This window comes from Oncorhynchus tshawytscha, linkage group LG28, assembly GCF_018296145.1.
Source record: "Oncorhynchus tshawytscha isolate Ot180627B linkage group LG28, Otsh_v2.0, whole genome shotgun sequence".
Taxonomy (NCBI): domain Eukaryota; kingdom Metazoa; phylum Chordata; class Actinopteri; order Salmoniformes; family Salmonidae; genus Oncorhynchus; species Oncorhynchus tshawytscha.
Genome location: NC_056456.1, coordinates 36,564,830 through 36,587,076, shown reverse-complemented (window position 1 = coordinate 36,587,076; position 22,247 = coordinate 36,564,830). Strand labels below are relative to the sequence as shown.

The 22,247-nt window shown below is 43.7% G+C and overlaps 1 protein-coding gene across 1 annotated transcript in view; it reads left to right on the top strand.

Annotated features, from left to right (window-relative positions):
• The window catches only part of LOC112227230 (probable G-protein coupled receptor 158), a 129,832-nt gene that overhangs the window by 6,538 nt on the left and 101,047 nt on the right, over positions 1 to 22,247 (top strand). Inside the window, exon 2 of the mRNA XM_042308026.1 lies at positions 3,968 to 4,073. Coding sequence (XP_042163960.1) covers positions 3,968 to 4,073 — 106 coding nt within the window. The remainder of the gene's footprint in view (positions 1 to 3,967; positions 4,074 to 22,247) is intronic.

Below are 22,247 nucleotides of genomic sequence, written 5' to 3'. Positions count from 1 at the left end.
AAGGCAGGTCCTACAGACCCTAGTTTTGTCGCACTTTGAATACTGTTCAGTCGTGTGGTCAGGTGTCACAAAAAAATAACTTAGGAAAATTGCAATTGGCTCAGAACAGGGCAGCACGGTGGGCCCTTGGATGTACTCAGAGAGCTAATATTAAGAATATGCATATCAATCTCTCCTGGCTGAAAGTGGAGGAGAGATTGACTTCATCACTACTTTTATTTATGAGAGGTATTGACATGTTGAGAGCACACAGTGTGTTGTGAAATCTGTGGAATGTATTGTAATGTTTTAAAATTGTATAAACTGACTTAATTTTGCTGGACCCCAGGAAGAGTAGCTGCTGCTTTGGCAGCAGCTAATGGGGATCCATAATAAACACAAATACAATGGTTAAGCTATTACGTTATGGCTGTATGGTTTTGTTTTGAGCTGAGTGACTTCAAAACAAAAGCCTTTCTCCTGCTTGGTGGTTACCCCATGTTTCTGGATCCTCACATTCCCACACACAATTAGTCTCACATTCCATTCCTCCTTCCTTCCCTTACACACACACACACACACACACACACACACACACACACACACACACACACACACACACACACACACACACACACACACTAACATAGAGAGAGATTATTTAGCTCATCAACACTTTCTCTTCTCGCTCCTGGGAAAAGATGGAATGAGCCTTTTCTCTTCATTGGTGTTTGTTTCAGGCACATGCAGCTAATGGTGTTAGGCTCCTCTCGAGAAGCAGCCCTGGGCCTGGGCATTATGAGAGAGGGAGAAAGAGTGATGGGGAGTGGGGCAGGCAGCCAGACAGACCCGACCGACTGTGTGAAAGTGGGAGATAGTGTTTCATCATGTAAGAAAGAGTGAAAGGTTGCCAGACACAGAAAACACAGAGATCAGGAGGATTAATGGCAAACTGAAACACAGAGATCAGGAGGATTAATGGCAAACTGAAACACAGAGATCAGGAGGATTAATGACAAACTGAAACACAGAGATCAGGAGGATTAATGGCAAACTGAAACACAGAGATCAGGAGGATTCATGACAAACTGAAACACAGAGATCAGGAGGATTAATGACAAACTGAAACACAGAGATCAGGAGGATTAATGACAAACTGAAACACAGAGATCAGGAGGATTAATGGCAAACTGAAACACAGAGATCAGGAGGATTCATGACAAACTGAAACACAGAGATCAGGAGGATGCATGACAAACTGAAACACAGAGATCAGGAGGATGCATGACAAACTGAAACACAGAGATCAGGAGGATTCATGACAAACTGAAACACAGAGATCAGGAGGATGCATGACAAACTGAAACACAGAGATCAGGAGGATGCATGACAAACTGAAACACAGAAATCAGGAGGATGCATGACAAACTGAAACACAGAGATCAGGAGGATGCATGACAAACTGAAACACAGAGATCAGGAGGATTCATGACAAACTGAAACACAGAGATCAGGAGGATGCATGACAAACTGAAACACAGAGATCAGGAGGATGCATGACAAACTGAAACACAGAGATCAGGAGGATGCATGACAAACTGAAACACAGAGATCAGGAGGATGCATGACAAACTGAAACACAGAGATCAGGAGGATGCATGACAAACTGAAACACAGAGATCAGGAGGATTCATGACAAACTGAAAAAAAGGTAAAGAAATAAAGAGCGAGAAAAGGGAATATAAAGATGGACACTAACAGACATACTGAATAAAGATATAGACTGACCTGGGGCCCATGGGTAGATACTGACAGACAGACTGAATAAAGAGAGAGACTGACCTGGGGCCCATGGGTAGATACTGACAGACAGACTGAATAAAGAGAGAGACTGACCTGGGGCCCATGGGTAGATACTAACAGACAGACTGAATAAAGATAGAGACTGACCTGGGGACCATGGGTAGATACTAACAGACAGACTGAATAAAGAGAGAGACTGACCTGGGGCCCATGGGTAGATACTGACAGACAGACTGAATAAAGAGAGAGACTGACCTGGGGCCCATGGGTAGATACTGACAGACAGATAGAATAAAGAGAGAGACTGACCTGGGGCCCATGGGTAGAGAACACCTGATGTCAGCCAAGGAAATAGGTCTACATACTGATACATTAGTAGACAAGGGATTTCAGCTTTGTTCGCTTGTCTGGCATTCAGTTTTACTATCGTTGCATTCCTGGGACCGTGTTCATGAAATGTAGTAGTGAACTGTACAGATTTAGGACCCGCCAGTCCAACTATCCAGCTGTCTGAATGCCAACTGTGGATATGTGAAAGGTTCTTTGGATGCAAGCCATTGCAGTAGCCTAATGCAGGGGTTCCCAAACTTTTTCACTCAAGGGCCTCCCTTCCAGCATTGAGGAACATCCCGCGCCCCCTCCCTACGCACGCGTCACATCTATTTCTGTAGGCACAAGCACTGTTCATGACACAAACTGTTCACACCCCTCTTATTGGTGGAGAGAATGTTGCAGTTTTAAAGCAAATTTTCTTGCAATTCTATACATTTTTTTTCATGTGATATTTAAGTGACAAAAAATAAACCAATGCAGTAGCCTAATGAACCAATGCAGTAGCCTAATGAACCAATGCAGTAGCCCAATGAACCAATGTAGTAGCCTAATGAACCAATGCAGTAGCCTAATGAACCAATGCAGTAGCCTAATGAACCAATGCAGTAGCCTAATGAACCAATGCAGTAGCCTAATGAACCAATGCAGTAGCCTAATGAACCAATGTAGTAGCCTAATGAACCACGTGCCAGTAGAAGTGTGTGCATGTGTACACTGCAGTATACTCTCCCAGAGGTAAACAGCATCAAGCAGCCTTTGGTCTATTGATTTACTGTAAGCGGATAAGCTATTCATGTTTTGGTTACAGTTAGCTAGATTCAACATGATTCAATTGGGATATTTAGGCTTGGCTTCTTCTCTCATCAGGGCACATGAAAAAAAATGAAATAAAAATTGATTCAACATAGCATGAACATATTAACGTTATACACAGGATATTGTTTTTTTGTTTGTTTCAATTGACATTAAATTGGAAGATATACTCTAATTGAGTGGCATTTGATGCTCATACTAGTTTTTGCCTGGATAATAGTTCATCTGTAGGAATTGGACCAAAGTGAGACCCTGTTATGATGAGGTCACAATGGAACCTCTGCCCTTCTTTCATTCTCTGACACTAAAAGAGATGTCTGAGTTGAAGCTAACTGCTCTCTCTGATCTCTCTCCGCCCTCTCTCTCTCTCTTTCTCTCTAACCTCTCTCTCTCTCTGACCTCTCGCCACCCTCTCTCTGATCTCTCTCCCTCTCTCTCTCCCCCTAACCTCTCTCTCTCTAACCTTTCTCTCTCTCTGACCTCTCACCACCCTCTCTCTGATCTCTCTCTGATCTCTCTCCACAACCTCTCTCTAACCTTTCTCTCTCTCTGACCTCTTGCCACCCTCTCTCTGATCTCTCTCTGATGTCTCTCCACCCCTCTCTCTCTCTCTCTCTCGCTCTCTCCAACCTCTCTCTCTCCACCCACCCTCTCTCTGTCTCTGTCTCTCTCCCTAACCTCTCTAACCTTTCTCTCTCTCTGACCTCTTGCCACCCTCTCTCTGATGTCTCTCCACCCCTCTCTCTCTCTCTCTCCCTCTCTCGCTCTCTCCAACCTCTCTCTCTCCACCCACCCTCTCTCTGTCTCTGTCTCTCTCCCTAACCTCTCTCTAACCTTTCTCTCTCTCTGACCTCTTGCCTCTCTCTCTCTGACCTCTTGCCACCCTCTCTCTGATCTCTCTCTGATGTCTCTCCACCCCTCTCTCTGTCTCTCTCTCTCTCCAACCTCTCTCTCTCCACCCACCCTCTCTCTGTCTCTGTCTCTCTCTCTCTCACCTCTCACCACCCCCCACCCACTCTCTCTCTGTCTCCTATTACAGGGGTGTGGTTCGAGTGGACATCAACCTCCAGGATGTGGACATTGACCAGTGCTCCAGCAGTGGCTGGTTTGCTGGAACTCACCGCTGTAATCTAACCAGCATGGATGTGAGTCTACTTCTCTGATCCTTAAGTTAGTCCATTAATCTGTCCAACTTTCCATCTCTCCCTCCACCCCTTTGTCCATACATCCATCCATCTATTTCTCCATCCATCCGTACAAAACAATCATGCAGGACACACAGCCCTTAGTAAGAATGCAGGACATACAGCCCTTCGTCATTATCGTCGTAAGAAGCGGACCAAAGTGCAGCGTGGTGTGAATGCATCATTTAATAGATGACAAAAAACACAAAGTAAACTGTCCAAAAACAATAATCAAATAACAACCGTGACGCTATCATAAGCACTGTGCTGACACAAGCAACTAACATAGACAATCACCCACAAACACTCAGTGAAACACAGGCTACCTAAGTATGATTCTCAATCAGAGACAACTAATGACACCTGCCTCTGATTGAGAACCATACTAGGCCAAAACATAGAAATCCCTAAATCATAGAAAAACAAACATAGACTGCCCACCCCAACTCACGCCCTGACCATACTAAATAACGACAAAACAAAGGAAATAAAGGTCCGAACGTGATACCCTTAGTAAGAATGCAGGACATATAGCCCTTAGTAAGAATGCAGGACATAAAGCCCTTAGTAAGAATGCAGGACATAAAGCCCTTAGTAAGAATGCAGGACATACAGCCCTTAGTAAGAATGCAGGACATACAGCCCTTAGTAAGAATGCAGGACATAAAGCCCTTAGTAAGAATGCAGGACATATGGCCCTTAGTAAGAATGCAGGACATATGGCCCTTAGTAAGAATGCAGGACATATGGCCCTTAGTAAGAATGCAGGACATATGGCCCTTAGTAAGAATGCAGGACATATGGCCCTTAGTAAGAATGCAGGACATATGGCCCTTAGTAAGAATGCAGGACATACAGCCCTTAGTAAGAATGCAGGACATAAAGCCCTTAGTAAGAATGCAGGACATAACATGCAGGACATATGGCCCTTAGTAAGAATGCAGGACATAAAGCCCTTAGTAAGAATGCAGGACATACAGCCCTTAGTAAGAATGCAGGACATAAAGCCCTTAGTAAGAATGCAGGACATATGGCCCTTAGTAAGAATGCAGGACATAAAGCCCTTAGTAAGAATGCAGGACATAAAGCCCTTAGTAAGAATGCAGGGCATAAAGCCCTTAGTAAGAATGCAGGACATAAAGCCCTTAGTAAGAATGCAGGACATATGGCCCTTAGTAAGAATGCAGGACATAAAGCCCTTAGTAAGAATGCAGGACATAAAGCCCTTAGTAAGAATGCAGGACATATGGCCCTTAGTAAGAATGCAGGACATAAAGCCCTTAGTAAGAATGCAGGACATATGGCCCTTAGTAAGAATGCAGGACATAAAGCCCTTAGTAAGAATGCAGGACATAAAGCCCTTAGTAAGAATGCAGGACATAAAGCCCTTAGTAAGAATGCAGGACATATGGCCCTTAGTAAGAATGCAGGACATAAAGCCCTTAGTAAGAATGCAGGACATATGGCCCTTAGTAAGAATGCAGGACACACAGCCCTTAGTAAGAATGCAGGACATAAAGCCCTTAGTAAGAATGCAGGACATAAAGCCCTTAGTAAGAATGCAGGACATATGGCCCTTAGTAAGAATGCAGGACATAAAGCCCTTAGTAAGAATGCAGGACATATGGCCCTTAGTAAGAATGCAGGACACACAGCCCTTAGTAAGAATGCAGGACATAAAGCCCTTAGTAAGAATGCAGGACATAAAGCCCTTAGTAAGAATGCAGGACATAAAGCCCTTAGTAAGACTGCAGGACATATGGCCCTTAGTAAGAATGCAGGACATATGGCCCTTAGTAAGAATGCAGGACATATGGCCCTTAGTAAGAATGCAGGACATATGGCCCTTAGTAAGAATGCAGGACATAAAGCCCTTAGTAAGAATGCAGGACATACAGCCCTTAGTAAGAATGCAGGACATATGGCCCTTAGTAAGAATGCAGGACATAAAGCCCTTAGTAAGAATGCAGGACATACAGCCCTTAGTAAGAATGCAGGACATATGGCCCTTAGTAAGAATGCAGGACATATGGCCCTTAGTAAGAATGCAGGACATATGGCCCTTAGTAAGAATGCAGGACATATGGCCCTTAGTAAGAATGCAGGACATACAGCCCTTAGTAAGAATGCAGGACATATGGCCCTTAGTAAGAATGCAGGACATACAACCCTTAGTAAGAATGCAGGACATATGGCCCTTAGTAAGAATGCAGGACATACAGCCCTTAGTAAGAATGCAGGACATATGGCCCTTAGTAAGAATGCAGGACATACAGCCCTTAGTAAGAATGCAGGACATATGGCCCTTAGTAAGAATGCAGGACATATGGCCCTTAGTAAGAATGCAGGACATATGGCCCTTAGTAAGAATGCAGGACATATGGCCCTTAGTAAGAATGCAGGACATATGGCCCTTAGTAAGAATGCAGGACATATGGCCCTTAGTAAGAATGCAGGACATATGGCCCTTAGTAAGAATGCAGGACATACAGCCCTTAGTAAGAATGCAGGACATAAAGCCCTTAGTAAGAATGCAGGACATATGGCCCTTAGTAAGAATGCAGGACATAAAGCCCTTAGTAAGAATGCAGGACATACAGCCCTTAGTAAGAATGCAGGACATAAAGCCCTTAGTAAGAATGCAGGACATATGGCCCTTAGTAAGAATGCAGGACATAAAGCCCTTAGTAAGAATGCAGGACATAAAGCCCTTAGTAAGAATGCAGGGCATAAAGCCCTTAGTAAGAATGCAGGACATAAAGCCCTTAGTAAGAATGCAGGACATATGGCCCTTAGTAAGAATGCAGGACATAAAGCCCTTAGTAAGAATGCAGGACATAAAGCCCTTAGTAAGAATGCAGGACATATGGCCCTTAGTAAGAATGCAGGACATAAAGCCCTTAGTAAGAATGCAGGACATATGCACAGCCCTTAGTAAGAATGCCCTTAGTAAGAATGCAGGACATAAAGCCCTTAGTAAGAATGCAGGACATAAAGCCCTTAGTAAGAATGCAGGACATAAAGCCCTTAGTAAGAATGCAGGACATATGGCCCTTAGTAAGAATGCAGGACATAAAGCCCTTAGTAAGAATGCAGGACATATGGCCCTTAGTAAGAATGCAGGACACACAGCCCTTAGTAAGAATGCAGGACATATGGCCCTTAGTAAGAATGCAGGACACACAGCCCTTAGTAAGAATGCAGGACATAAAGCCCTTAGTAAGAATGCAGGACATAAAGCCCTTAGTAAGAATGCAGGACATAAAGCCCTTAGTAAGACTGCAGGACATATGGCCCTTAGTAAGAATGCAGGACATATGGCCCTTAGTAAGAATGCAGGACATATGGCCCTTAGTAAGAATGCAGGACATATGGCCCTTAGTAAGAATGCAGGACATAAAGCCCTTAGTAAGAATGCAGGACATACAGCCCTTAGTAAGAATGCAGGACATATGGCCCTTAGTAAGAATGCAGGACATAAAGCCCTTAGTAAGAATGCAGGACATACAGCCCTTAGTAAGAATGCAGGACATATGGCCCTTAGTAAGAATGCAGGACATATGGCCCTTAGTAAGAATGCAGGACATATGGCCCTTAGTAAGAATGCAGGACATATGGCCCTTAGTAAGAATGCAGGACATATGGCCCTTAGTAAGAATGCAGGACATACAGCCCTTAGTAAGAATGCAGGACATATGGCCCTTAGTAAGAATGCAGGACATACAGCCCTTAGTAAGAATGCAGGACATATGGCCCTTAGTAAGAATGCAGGACATACAGCCCTTAGTAAGAATGCAGGACATATGGCCCTTAGTAAGAATGCAGGACATACAGCCCTTAGTAAGAATGCAGGACATATGGCCCTTAGTAAGAATGCAGGACATATGGCCCTTAGTAAGAATGCAGGACATATGGCCCTTAGTAAGAATGCAGGGCATAAAGCCCTTAGTAAGAATGCAGGACATACAGCCCTTAGTAAGAATGCAGGACATATGGCCCTTAGTAAGAATGCAGGACATATGGCCCTTAGTAAGAATGCAGGACATATGGCCCTTAGTAAGAATGCAGGACATACAGCCCTTAGTAAGAATGCAGGACATATGGCCCTTAGTAAGAATGCAGGACATACAGCCCTTAGTAAGAATGCAGGACATATGGCCCTTAGTAAGAATGCAGGACATACAGCCCTTAGTAAGAATGCAGGACATATGGCCCTTAGTAAGAATGCAGGACATACAGCCCTTAGTAAGAATGCAGGACATATGGCCCTTAGTAAGAATGCAGGACATATGGCCCTTAGTAAGAATGCAGGACATATGGCCCTTAGTAAGAATGCAGGACATATGGCCCTTAGTAAGAATGCAGGACATACAGCCCTTAGTAAGAATGCAGGACATACAGCCCTTAGTAAGAATGCAGGACATATGGCCCTTAGTAAGAATGCAGGACATATGGCCCTTAGTAAGAATGCAGGACATATGGCCCTTAGTAAGAATGCAGGACATATGGCCCTTAGTAAGAATGCAGGGCATAAAGCCCTTAGTAAGAATGCAGGGCATAAAGCCCTTAGTAAGAATGCAGGACATACAGCCCTTAGTAAGAATGCAGGACATAAAGCCCTTAGTAAGAATGCAGGACATAAAGCCCTTAGTAATAATGCAGGGCATAGCTTATTTGCAAGCAATATGTATGTCCCTCTGAATGTTATTGCTAATGCATATAAAATCTCAGAGTACTTGGCAAGATAACACACATCCAAGATGTGTACTGCTACTGGGAGAATCAAAGAAGAGAAAGTAAAAAAACCTGTCCTGCTCTTAATAATAATGCTCCCCAAACGGAATCTATTGTCTCCTTGTGAAGTTAACGGATGACATGTGGTTTGTCTCCATGTAGACAGTAAATCACTCTGGTGGAGCAGAGGGCGGGTTTCAACTTTGTTCTTATGTAAAGAATAGCAAGATTAACAGAATTCTGTAGCAATAATTGCATTGAATATGGGATGCTGCAAATAATAGACCATTGCTTGAAGGTGCGTGTTGTCCACAGCTTAATACGGTGTAACATACTCTGCAAGTGGAACAGGGAGGTTTTAACCAGTGTTTCTAGTGACTTTCTAGTGACGGGGGGACGGACGTCATATTTGGTCACCCTCAAAGTGCAGGAGTTTTTGATGACGTGAAGTGTGTGTGTACTGTGTTTGAAGTGTGTGTCAAATATGTGTTATGTGTAATGTGTTGAAGCAAAATTCAGTGGTGGGGTCGGGCTTGTTGATGAGGCTTGTTGTTCAGGATTGTTGTTCATGCTTGTTGATCAGGCTTGTTGTTCAGGCTAGTTGATCAGGCTTATTGATTGGGCTTGATATTCAGGCTTGTTGATCAGGCTTGTTGTTCAGGCTTGTTGTTCAGGCTAGTTGATCAGGCTTGTTGATCGGGCTTGATATTCAGGCTTGTTGATCAGGTTTGCTGTTCAGGTTTGCGTGGCATGGCCTTGGCTATATGATATATTATAAATGCAGTGTAATGGATTGCAGCAAGAACACTGAATTATTGACCATTCTCGTTGTCTGGTTGTTCCCCCTCCTAGGCGTTTCCTTCTTCTGGGAGTCCTACTGAAGGAAAATACCAAGGTTCCATGTATCCCTGTTCTACTGATGGAACATACCAATGTTCCATGTATCCCTGCCCTACTGAAGGGACATACCGAGGTTCAATGTATCCCTGTCCTACTGAAGGAAAATACCAAGGTTCCATGTATCCCTGTCCTACTGAAGGGACATACCGAGGTTCAATGTATCCCTGTCCTACTGAAGGGACATACCGAGGTTCCATGTATCCCTGTCCTACTGAAGGAAAATACCAAGGTTCCATGTATCCCTGTCCTACTGAAGGGACATACCGAGGTTCCATGTATCCCTGTCCTACTGAAGGAAAATACCAAGGTTCCATGTATCCCTGTCCTACTGAAGGGACATACCAAGGTTCCATGTATCCCTGCCCTATGGAAGGAACATACCAAGGTTCCATGTATCCCTGTTCTACTGAAGGAACATACCAAGGTTCCAGGTATCCCTGTCCTACTGAAGGAACATACCGAGGTTCCATGTAGGCTTGTTGATCAGGCTTGTTGATGAGGCTTGTTGTTCAGGATTGTTGTTCATGCTTGTTGATCAGGCTTGTTGATCAGGCTTGTTGATCAGGCTTGATATTCAGGCTTGTTGATCAGGCTTGCTGTTCAGGCTTGTTGTTCAGGCTTGTTGTTCAGGCTTGTTGATCAGGCTTGTTGATCAGGCTTGTTGATCAGGCTTGTTGTTCAGGCTTGTTGATCAGGCTTGTTGATCAGGATTGTTGTTCAGGCTTGTTGTTCAGGATTGTTGTTCATGCTTGTTGATCAGACTTGTTGATCAGGCTTGTTGTTCAGGTTTGTTGATCAGGATTGTTGTTCAGGCTTGTTGATCAGGCTTGTTGTTCAGGCTTGTTGATCAGGCTTGTTGCTCAGGCTTGTTGATCAGGCTTGTTGTTCAGGCTTGTTGTTCAGGCTTGTTGATCAGGCTTGTTGATCAGGCTTGTTGTTCAGGCTTGTTGATCAGGCTTGTTGATCAGGCTTGTTGATCAGGCTTGCTGTTCAGGCTAGTTGATCAGGCTTGTTGATCAGGCTTGTTGATCAGGCTTGTTGTTCAGGCTTGTTGATCAGGCTTGTTGATCAGGATTGTTGTTCAGGCTTGTTGTTCAGGATTGTTGTTCATGCTTGTTGATCAGGCTTGTTGTTCAGGCTTGTTGATCAGGCTTGCTGTTCAGGCTAGTTGATCAGGCTTGTTGATCGGGCTTGTTGTTCAGGCTTGTTGATCAGGCTTGTTGATCAGGCTTGCTGTTCAGGCTAGTTGATCAGGCTTGTTGATCAGGCTTGTTGATCAGGCTTGTTGTTCAGGCTTGTTGATCAGGCTTGTTGTTCAGGCTTGTTGATCAGGCTTGCTGTTCAGGCTAGTTGATCAGGCTTGTTGATCAGGCTTGTTGTTCAGGCTTGTTGATCAGGCTTGTTGTTCAGGCTTGTTGATCAGGCTTGTTGTTCAGGCTAGTTGATCAGGCTTGTTGATCGGGCTTGATATTCAGGCTTGTTGATCGGGTTTGCTGTTCAGGTTTGCGTGGCATGGCCTTGGCTATATGATATATTATAAATGCAGTGTAATGGATTGCAGCAAGAACACTGAATTATTGACCATTCTCGTTGTCTGGTTGCTCCCCCTCCTAGGCGTTTCCTTCTTCTGGGAGTCCTACTGAAGGAAAATACCAAGGTTCCATGTATCCCTGTCCTACTGAAGGAAAATACCAAGGTTCCATGTATCCCTGTCCTACTGAAGGAACATACCGAGGTTCAATGTATCCCTGTCCTACTGAAGGAAAATACCAAGGTTCCATGTATCCCTGTCCTACTGAAGGGACATACCGAGGTTCCATGTATCCCTGTCCTACTGAAGGGACATACCAAGGTTCCATGTATCCCTGTCCTACTGAAGGAACATACCGAGGTTCCATGTATCCCTGTCCTACTGAAGGGACATACCGAGGTTCCATGTATCCCTGTCCTACTGAAGGGACATACCAAGGTTCCATGTATCCCTGTCCTACTGAAGGGACATACCGAGGTTCCATGTATCCCTGTCCTACTGAAGGGACATACCGAGGTTCCATGTATCCCTGTCCTACTGAAGGAACATACCGAGGTTCCATGTATCCCTGTCCTACTGAAGGGACATACCGAGGTTCCATGTATCCCTGTCCTACTGAAGGGACATACCGAGGTTCCATGTATCCCTGTCCTACTGAAGGGACATACCAAGGTTCCATGTATCCCTGTCCTACTGAAGGAACATACCGAGGTTCCATGTATCCCTGTCCTACTGAAGGAACATACCGAGGTTCAATGTATCCCTGTCCTACTGAAGGAAAATACCGAGGTTCAATGTATCCCAGTAACCTGCCAGGATGTGTTATGTTGTTAGATTATCACTTGTTCTGAGAGCTAAATTGTGTGTAATAAAGTGTGTGTGTGAGTGTGTGAGCAATTCTAGTCTTGTCATGTCAGATGAGTAGGACAAAAAAACTGTGACGGGTTGATATTTTTAAACAACATTTCAGAGCACATTGGACTTTGTCCTCGATTGACTTTGGATCTGCTGTGTTTTAGCTTAACAGCAGCCAGTGAGTGGACGTCATCTCCTATCAGTCTCCTCTCTGTCTCAACAGAGATGTTAACGATGTTAACTGACAGAAGCTTGAATAAGGGTAGGGGCCAGGGGGTCAAGCACTGAGTTGCCTACTACTCACCAATAGAATCGAAACATGAACTTATGCCCATCAGGAAAGCAAATTTATGAACGTAACTATTCATCAACTCCTGAATAAACAAATGAATACTTCAGTAAATAAATCATTCATGCATCAGTATTTCTAATTATGCTTTTTGGGGGGTTAATGACATACATTTTAGTTAAATTAATACGATAGTCAAGTTTGGGGGTTGCTTTCATGTTGTTAGTTGGGAGTTGAGTTTTACTGGCACTCTGTGGAGGAGCACTGATGGATTTGACAAGTCATGCTGTATCAGCATCTACCATCTGCCCCTGCATATCCCCGTGGTCTCTGATACCCTGTGGTCACACATAGCCTTTAGTCCACGATACCCTGTGGTCCCACATAGCCTTTATTCATGCTTCTACACCTGCATTGCTTGCTGTTTGGGGTTTTAGGCTGGGTTTCTGTACAGCAGAAAGAGATATCACCTGATGTAAGCTTTATAAATACATTTGATTTATTCCCAGATAGCCTTTAGTCCCAGATAGGCTTTAGTCCCAGGTAGCCTCTAGTCCCAGATACCCTGCGGTCCCAGATAGCCTTTAGTCCCACATAGCCTCTAGTCCCACATAGCCTTTAGTCCCAGATAGCCTTTAGTCCCAGATAGCCTTTAGTCCCAGATAGCCTTTAGTCACATATCCTTTAGTCCCAGGTAGCCTTTAATCCCACATAGCCTTTAGTCCCACATAGCCTTTAGTCCCACATAGCCTTTAGTCCCACATAGCCTTTAGGCTCAGATAGCCTTTAGTCCCACATAGCCTTTAGTCCCACATAGCCTTTAGTCCCACATAGCCTTTAGTCCCACATAGCCTTTAGTCCCACATAGCCTTTAGGCTCAGATAGCCTTTAGGCTCAGATAGCCTTTTAGTCCCAGATAGCCTTTAGTCCCACATAGCCTTTAGTCCCAGATAGCCTTTAGTCCCAGATAGCCTCTATTCCCAGATAGCCTTTAGTCCCAGATAGCCTCTATTCCCAGATAGCCTTTAGTCACAGGTAGCCTGTGGTCCCACATAGCCTTTAGTCCAGGATAGCCTTTAGTCAAAGATTGTTGTAACTTTAATGGGTTACAGAGTTAATGTTTACAGTTAATTCATAGAGCTGTATCTAAAGATATTTTCTTTACAGTTATTTTCATATGTAATTGTATTAGAATTCGTGTGTTGAAGATTGAGAGAACTATATACATATTTCTGCTGTATTGGTTAGTATTGGATTATGCTATTGACTACAAGTTCCAAAATGCCTTGCGACAAGTGACAAGTGATTATCCTGACTTTCGCGAGCAACTTTCTTTTATTGTTTTGTAGAATCTAAAGTTGTTAAATGTAACGTGAACAAGTAGTATTACTAAAAGAAGCTTTCATTTCAAACCCGACGTTCCGAATCATTACTTTGAAGATAGTTATTCTATATAGATACCCTGTGGTCCCACATACCCTGTGGTCCCACATAGCCTTTAGGCTCAGATAGCCTTTAGTCCCACATAGCCTTTAGGCTCACATAGCCTTTAGGCTCACATAGCCTTTAGGCTCAGATAGCCTTTAGTCCCACATAGCCTTTAGTCCCACATAGCCTTTAGTCCCACATAGCCTTTAGTCCCAGGTAGCCTTTAGTCCCAGGTAGCCTTTAGTCCCACATAGCCTTTAGTCCCACATAGCCTTTAGTCCCAGATAGCCTTTAGTCCCAGGTAGTCTGTGGTCCCAGATAGCCTTTAGTCCCAGATAGCCTTTAGTCCCAGATAGCTGGCTGCACAATATCCTGTGCAGATAGACCAATCATATCATGCTTCTTAAATACTTGATCTATAACCCTTACTAGAGTTGAGTTGAGGGACCTACTGCTGCATCCCCTTGACCAATTCCCTTGCTCTGTATATTTGGATCGATCGATCAATAAACCAATCAATCAATCAATTAATCAAATGTAGTTAGCATTTTTAATAGATAGCTACAAGTCACAAAGTGGACATACAGTATAGACACAAAGTGGACATATGAGGAACATACATGCATAGCTACACATCGCAGTAAATTGGCACCGGCAAACCATTTGTCAAGCACAGACTTTCCCTTTGTGGAGCACTGAAAAATACCCATAATGTAGCTATTCTGAATGCTCTGCCTTCTTCTCTTTGAAGTACATTGATGAGTCACCACAGCGCTTGTCTTCAGTGGGCTGGAATCCATGGTTACGGAGCTCCAGGTGATTGTCATCTCACATCGAGTCAAGTCTTAATCATCCCGCCGATCTCTTATGAGCTCCTTTTGAAAGAGGGAACAGGCATTAGAGTAGCGATCGATATGGAGCCGTATGAATCAGTCAAGTACCTGTAATTATAAGTCACATTAGTGTTTCCCTTGGCATTGTTTTGGCGGGGAACCCTACAACAGGGCCTTGCTGTTGGCACCCTAAAACAGGGCCTTGATGTTGGCACCCTACAACAGGGCCTTGCTGTTGGCACCCTACAACAGGGCCTTGCTGTTGGCACCCTACAACAGGGCCTTGCTGTTGGCACCCTACAACAGGGCCTTGGTGTTGGCACCCTACAACAGGGCCTTGCTGTTGGCACCCTACAACAGGGCCTTGGTGTTGGCACCCTACAACAGGGCCTTGCTGTTGGAACCCTACATCAGGGCCTTGGTGTTGGCACCCTACAACAGGGCCTTGGTGTTGGCACCCTACAACAGGGCCTTGGTGTTGGCACCCTACAACAGGGCCTTGGTGTTGGCACCCTACAACAGGGCCTTGCTGTTGGCACCCTACAACAGGGCCTTGGTGTTGGCACCCTACAACAGGGCCTTGGTGTTGGCACCCTACAACAGGGCCTTGCTGTTGGCACCCTACAACAGGGCCTTGGTGTTGGCACCCTACAACAGGGCCTTGGTGTTGGCACCCTACAACAGGGCCTTGGTGTTGGCTCCCTACAACAGGGCTTTGCTGTTGGCACCCTACAACAGGGCCTTGCTGTTGGCACCCTACAACAGGGCCTTGCTGTTGGCACCCTACAACAGGGCCTTGGTGTTGGCACCCTACAACAGGGCCTTGCTGTTGGAACCCTACATCAGGGCCTTGGTGTTGGCACCCTACAACAGGGTCTTGGTGTTGGCACCCTACAACAGGGCCTTGGTGTTGGCACCCTACAACAGGGCCTTGGTGTTGGCACCCTACAACAGGGCCTTGCTGTTGGCACCCTACAACAGGGCCTTGCTGTTGGCACCCTACAACAGGGCCTTGGTGTTGGCACCTTACAACAAGGCCTTGGTGTTGGCACCCTACAACAGGGCCTTGGTGTTGGCACCCTACAACAGGGCCTTGGTGTTGGCACCTTACAACAAGGCCTTGCAGTTGGCTCCCTACCACAAGGCCTCGCTGTTGGCACCTTACAACAAGGCCTTGTTATTGGCACCTTACAACAAGGCCTTGTTATTGGCACCTTACAACAAGGCCTTTGTGTTGGCACCCTACAACAGGGCCTTGGTGTTGGCACCTTACAACAGGGCCTTGGTGTTGGCACCTTACAACAAGGCCTTGCTGTTGGCACCTTACTTCAAGGCCTTGCTGTTGGCACCTTACAACAAGGCCTTGCTGTTGGCACTGTCGTGTCTTTACTATCATTAACTGAAGACTGATAGTTTTTATCAAAGATTCTCTGTAATTAGTATTACGCGATTAGACTGATTAATCATGTAACCGTAATTACTAGGAAGTCGGGCACCAAGGAAAAATTATCAGATTACAAAGTTATCATTTCCTAAAATAACTTTTCAGATATTTTATATCTGAATTAATGAATTATTTACTTTACCTCACGTTAGTCTCATTCCAAACTTCGTAAATTGTTGGTTATCTGCACGAACCCAGTCTTCACTGTGAGTCATCCATACATCAATTGTCTTAAATCATTTATTTATTACTAACTAAGTAATTCACAGAAATGCATAAACAAACAAACAAACAAGGTAAATGTTTTTACATGAAATGAGAATGTGTCCTAGTGGGCTGAACCAGCATAGCGGTTTGTTAGACAAAAGGGGAAGTGGGGGTCGACCAAGAAGTCACTACAAAGTGATAATTATAACAATTGAAATGCTAATCCTTTGCACATGAACGCTCACTCATTCGGGAACAATTGCAATCAATATATATATTTATGCTCAGTGTGTCGTCTTGATCGCTGGTTAAAAGTTCATTTATTTTGTAGAATTGTCTGTCTCTCTCCCTCTCTCTCTCTGTCACGGTTATAGTGGAAAGTTCAGAGTGACAATCATTTGTTTCGTTATAGAATGGATGTTTCGGCGGTTGTCGTTCTTCGCGTTCAATGATACCGAATTCCTAGTTGCAGACTAGTAATTAATATCAAAGACTTGTTCTTATTCTGTACGTATCGATAGTCTTAAGAGTTTAACCATGTGGTATGGTTAAAAGATTCAGCAATGGTCTACAACCTTTGTCTCCTCTAATGGAGAAAAACATGGTCTGCAACCTTTAGCCATCTCGTAATTGAGGTAAGCTCGGTCTGCTGATCGAAAACCCGAGAAGGGGGTTTTATTCGGAAGGCAGAAAAGGGCTGTCCCAGGACGCCTGACCATAACTGGGCTCAGGGGCGGTCCTCTGATTTAATTAACTCCAATCCCCTTCTTGAGTTTTCCTTCATTAAATAGTCCAAAATCATATTACACAATTTTACTAACAGTATCATAATCACTCATTCAACTTATACAACAATTAGATGTAAACCTAATATCTGAGGCTATTATATAAACAGCGTTATGGTAATGTGGCCACACCATCTCCCATGAGCTTCCCCAAGTTGTGACACATGGACCAGTTTGTAGCTGGATTCTTCACCAATCTTTTATACTTTCTCCGGAATATGAAATTTGTTCATACCTCAAGTTCTGTGAGGTGGAAGGAATTTCTTTGTTCTCTATGAAAATGTACTCTCTCTATATTGTGTGTCCATGAGGAGATCCTTAGGAATTTACGACGTCTCTCTGACCACAGCAACCTAGTTGAAGGAGGAAAGGGGGAGGCAGGTAGAGGGGGATGGGGCTTGCTATACCCAAAGAGGCCAACGTCATGACAGAACCTTACAACAAGGCCTTGCTGTTGGCACCCTTCAACAGGACCTTGGTGTTGGCACCCTACCACAGGGCCTTGGTGTTGGCACCCTATCACAGGGCCTTGCTGTTGGCACCGTACCACAGGGCCTTGGTGTTGGCACCCTACCACAGGGCCTTGGTGTTGGCACCCAACCACAGGACCTTGGTGTTGGCACCCTACCACAGGGCCTTGGTGTTGGCACCCTACCACAGGGCCTTGCTATTGATTTGGGGGTGTTTGTGCTTTAGCTGGAAACACAATCACATAGGTGATATCAATAAGCCTATGTCAAGGCCAAAACCTGAACTGGTTTAAATGTATCTGTTTTATCTTCCTCCTTCCCTGTCCGCTTCACTTACTTGTTCTATCTTCTTCTCTACTTCCTATTCAGTATCTTAAAGTGCCACTCCCTAATCATCTCTACTTATTGACTCATTGTCCCAATTCCCACTCTTGTCTCTATTACCCTAGTGGCAATATGTGTCACATGGTGTAATTATCTGTTTGCAAACTGGCTTTTTGGTTGCGAAGACATTATATAACCAGATTACTACCAATTTGTCTCTGTTATAACCAGATTACAACCAAGTCATCTCTGTAACAATCAGGTAAAGATATATTTGTCATGACAAATCAAGACATAATGGGAAAAAAATAAAAATAAAAAAATTAGCAAAACGTCCCTATACAGCCAGTATACAGCCTGGCCTCATGACGTTGTTGCAACCAGTTTTGACCAATAGAATATTATTATCACACAAACATGTTTGTTGAAAAGCTATATAAAGTTTATGCAGGGCTCATCAAGTCCTTGAAGACTACAAAGACCTCCCCAAGAGACCTCACTTAGAAGACCCCCTCAAGCTCTCCCTAAGATACCTCCCTTGGAAGAGCAATGTGCTGCTCTGTCCTGACGCAGGGGATCTGTCGCTCATCATCCTGGCCCGACAATAAGCAAAATCATCCCTGCACACAAGATACAACTTTGTGGCAACTATTTAATATTTTATAGATTAAAAAAGCGTGTTTTTATTCCCCCTTTGTCCTTTCACTATTCTTAAAATCATCTTTGAGCTTTTAGGCGAAAGAAACACACACCTATTTAGGCGAGGTGCTGGCTAACGGAGTAGAACACTTGAAAAAGAAAAGGAGAGCCGCACACTAGGAGCTCAGATGCAAAAATATTTATGTCTAACGTTTCGACAGACAAGCTGTCTTCATCAGAGTATAATGACAAACACTGCGGGATGACTCATTTATATAGTGTCAAAAGACAAAAAGGTGTCTTTAATCATAGCCAGTTGTGGCCTGATATCATTGGTTAATTCTCATGTATTAAAATAGCATACAAAAAAACATAAATGGATAGCATACGATCATAGATACAATTTGGCTACATAAGCCTGCAAACATTTACAATGAATAGCAAAAGCACAATAATCACAAGAATGGCTTCAGATCAAAGTCTATGTTGAGACCGAAGGGAGCAAGGATCTTTAAATTAAAGATCCACTCAGCCTCGCATTTTAACAATAAATTGTCGAGGTCACCCCCTCTCCTAGGGAGGGTGAAGTGTTCGATGCCGATATAACGTAGGGACGAAATCGAGTGGTTTGCTTCCAAAAAGTGGGCCTCAACTGGATACGTCGAATTTTTGCACCTAATGGTGGTACGATACTCTGAGATTCATACTTTTAATTTGCGCTTTGTTTTACCCACATCATTTTTACCACAATAATTTTGTAGTTTAGTCTCCTCAACTTCTTCAACAGCCACACCATTCATTACCAGATTCAGCTGAGGTCTAGCACTTAAGGAATGATTTGTACCAAATACAATGCTCTTAGTTTTAGAGATGTTCAGGACCAGTTTATTACTGGCCGCCCATTCCAAAACAGACTGCAACTCTCTTTTAAGGGTTTCAGTGACTTCATTAGCTGTGGTTGCTGATGCGTGTATATAGTTGAATCATCAGCATACAAGGACAACATGCTTTGTTTAATGCCAGTGGCAGGTCATAGGTAAAAATAGAAAAGAGTAGAGGGCCTAGAGAGCTGCCGTGCGGTACACCACACTTTACATGTTTGACATTAGAGACACTTCCATTCAAGAAAACCCTTTGAGTTCTATTAGATAGCTCTGAATCCACTATATGGCAGAGGTTTAAAAGCCATAGCACTTAAGTTTTTTCAACAGGTTATGGACAATAATATCAAAGGCTGCACTGAAAGCTAACATTACAGATCCCACAATCTTATTATCAATTTATTTCAACCAATCATCAGTCATTTGTGTCAGTGCAGTACATGTTGAGTGCCCTTCTCTATAAGCATGCTGAACGTCTGTTGTTAATTTGTTTACAGAGAAATAGCATTGTATTTGGTCAAACACAATTTTTTCCAACAGTTTGCTAAGAGCTGGCAGCAAGCTTATAGGTCTGCTGTTAGAACTAGTAAAGGCTGCTTTACCACTCTTGGGTAGCAGAATGACTTTGGCTTCCCTCCAGGTCTGAGGACAAAGACTTTCCTCTAGGCTCAGATTAAAGATATGACAGATATGAGTGGCTATAGAGTCAGCTACCATCCTCAGTAGCATTCCATCTAAGTTGTTAAAACCAGGTTTGTCACTATTGATCAGTAACAATAATTAGCCCAGATATAGGGAGCCTGCATGGGAAGCAAGGGTTGGAACCTGTTCAGGGAACAGAACCGGAAATGGGAAAATAACTAAATGATTTGAGGAACAGAAACCGAACAGAAAAATAAAGTGATTTAAAAGTTAGGGAACCCGTTAATAAAGTTATTTTACATTCCAGGCATTTATTTCCAGTCCCGCGAAAATCACAATAAAGCGTCTATGCAAAGCCCTCACTTTGTTATTCAGAAACTTATTCCAGCGTCTGCCTGCCAGCTGAACATCTCTGTCAGTGGGTGTGTGTGTTTAGGCTAACTGCCCCTCCCCTCTGAAGCATAGATTACTGTAGCCCCTCCCCCTCCGAAGCATAGTTTACTGTAGCCCCTCCCCTCTTAAACATATATTACTGTAGCCCCTCCCCCTCTTTAAGCATAGGTTACTGTAACCTACTGACAACGTTACAAGCATGATTCAGAAATTTGGGAGAGATGTTTAATTAGAGAAAAAAGCAATGACTTTTTTTCAATGCTAGTTAAGGATACTATAGTTATCATGTTTCATATTGGATTTATTAACAACAAAAAATGTAAAACGTATTTTTAATTCTAGTGCTGCTCTGCACACACAAGCTTGTTGGCTCTGGTCCAACGTTAAACCAACTTGGAAGTTCAAAGACATTGAAAGTTCCTCCATAGAAGACGCTCCTCCCTAGATATAATACTGTGACTCTAATTCAGATAATTTTTTATTTTATTTATCCGTTATTTTACCAGGTAAGTTGACTGAGAACATGTTCTCATTTGCAGCAACGACCTGGGGAATAGTTACATGGGAGAGGAGGGGGATGAATGAGCCAATTGAATGAGCCAATTGTAAACTGGGGATTATTAGGTGACCGTGATGGTTTAAGGGCCAGATTGGGAATTTAGCCAGGACACCAGGGTTAACACCCCTACGATAAGTGCCATGGGATCTTTAATGACCTCAGAGAGTCAGGACACCCGTTTAACGTCCCATCCAAAAGACAGCACCTTACACAGGGCAGTGTCCTCAATCACTGCCCTGGGGCATTGGGATATTTATTTAGACCAGAGGAAAGAGTGCCTCCTACTGGCCCTCCAACACCACTTCCAGCAGCAGCTGGCCTCCCATCCAGGAACTGACCAGGACCAACCCAGCTGAGCTTCAAAAGCAAGCCAGCAGTGGTATGCTGCAGGGTGGTATGCTGCAGGGTGGTATGCTGCAGGGTGGTATGCTGCAGGGTGGTATGCATATCATAACAAGATGCCCAGCGCTTCAAGGCAAGCTTCCTCTATACTCTCTCTCTCTCTCTCTCTCTCTCTCTCTCTCTCTTCTCATGTCACGTTTGTTATAAAGATGAGACCAAGGCGCAGCGTGAGTAGAGGTCCACATGTTTTTAATAAAACCGAAACTCAGCAAAACAAAACAAACAAGCACAAACGAAACGTGACGCTATACGAATAGTGCAGACAGGCAACTAAACATAGACCAATATAGAATATATATACATAGAACAAGATCCCACAAACACCAAAGGGAAATGGCTACCTAAATATGATCCCCAATCAGAGACAATAAATGATAAACAGCTGTCTCTGATTGGGAACCATATAAGGCCAACAGAATTACAAAAACCCCTAGACCTACAAAACCCTAGACATACAAAAACCTTAGACATACAAAAACCTTAGACATACAAAAACCCTAGACATACAAAAACCTTAGACATACAAAAACCTTAGACATACAAAAACCTTAGACATACAAAAACCCTAGACATACAAAAACCTTAGACATACAAAAACCTTAGACATACAAAAGCCCTAGACATACAAAAACCCTAGACAATACAAAAACCCTAGACAATACAAAACTAGCGTACCCACCCTAGTCACACCCTGACCTAACCAAAATATAAAGAAAACAGAGATATCTCGGGTCAGGGAGTGAGTCTGTCTTAGGTGTGTGTGTGTGTGTACGTGCGTGTGTTGTAATTTCCCTGCCCATCCTCAGAAAACGTGGCAAT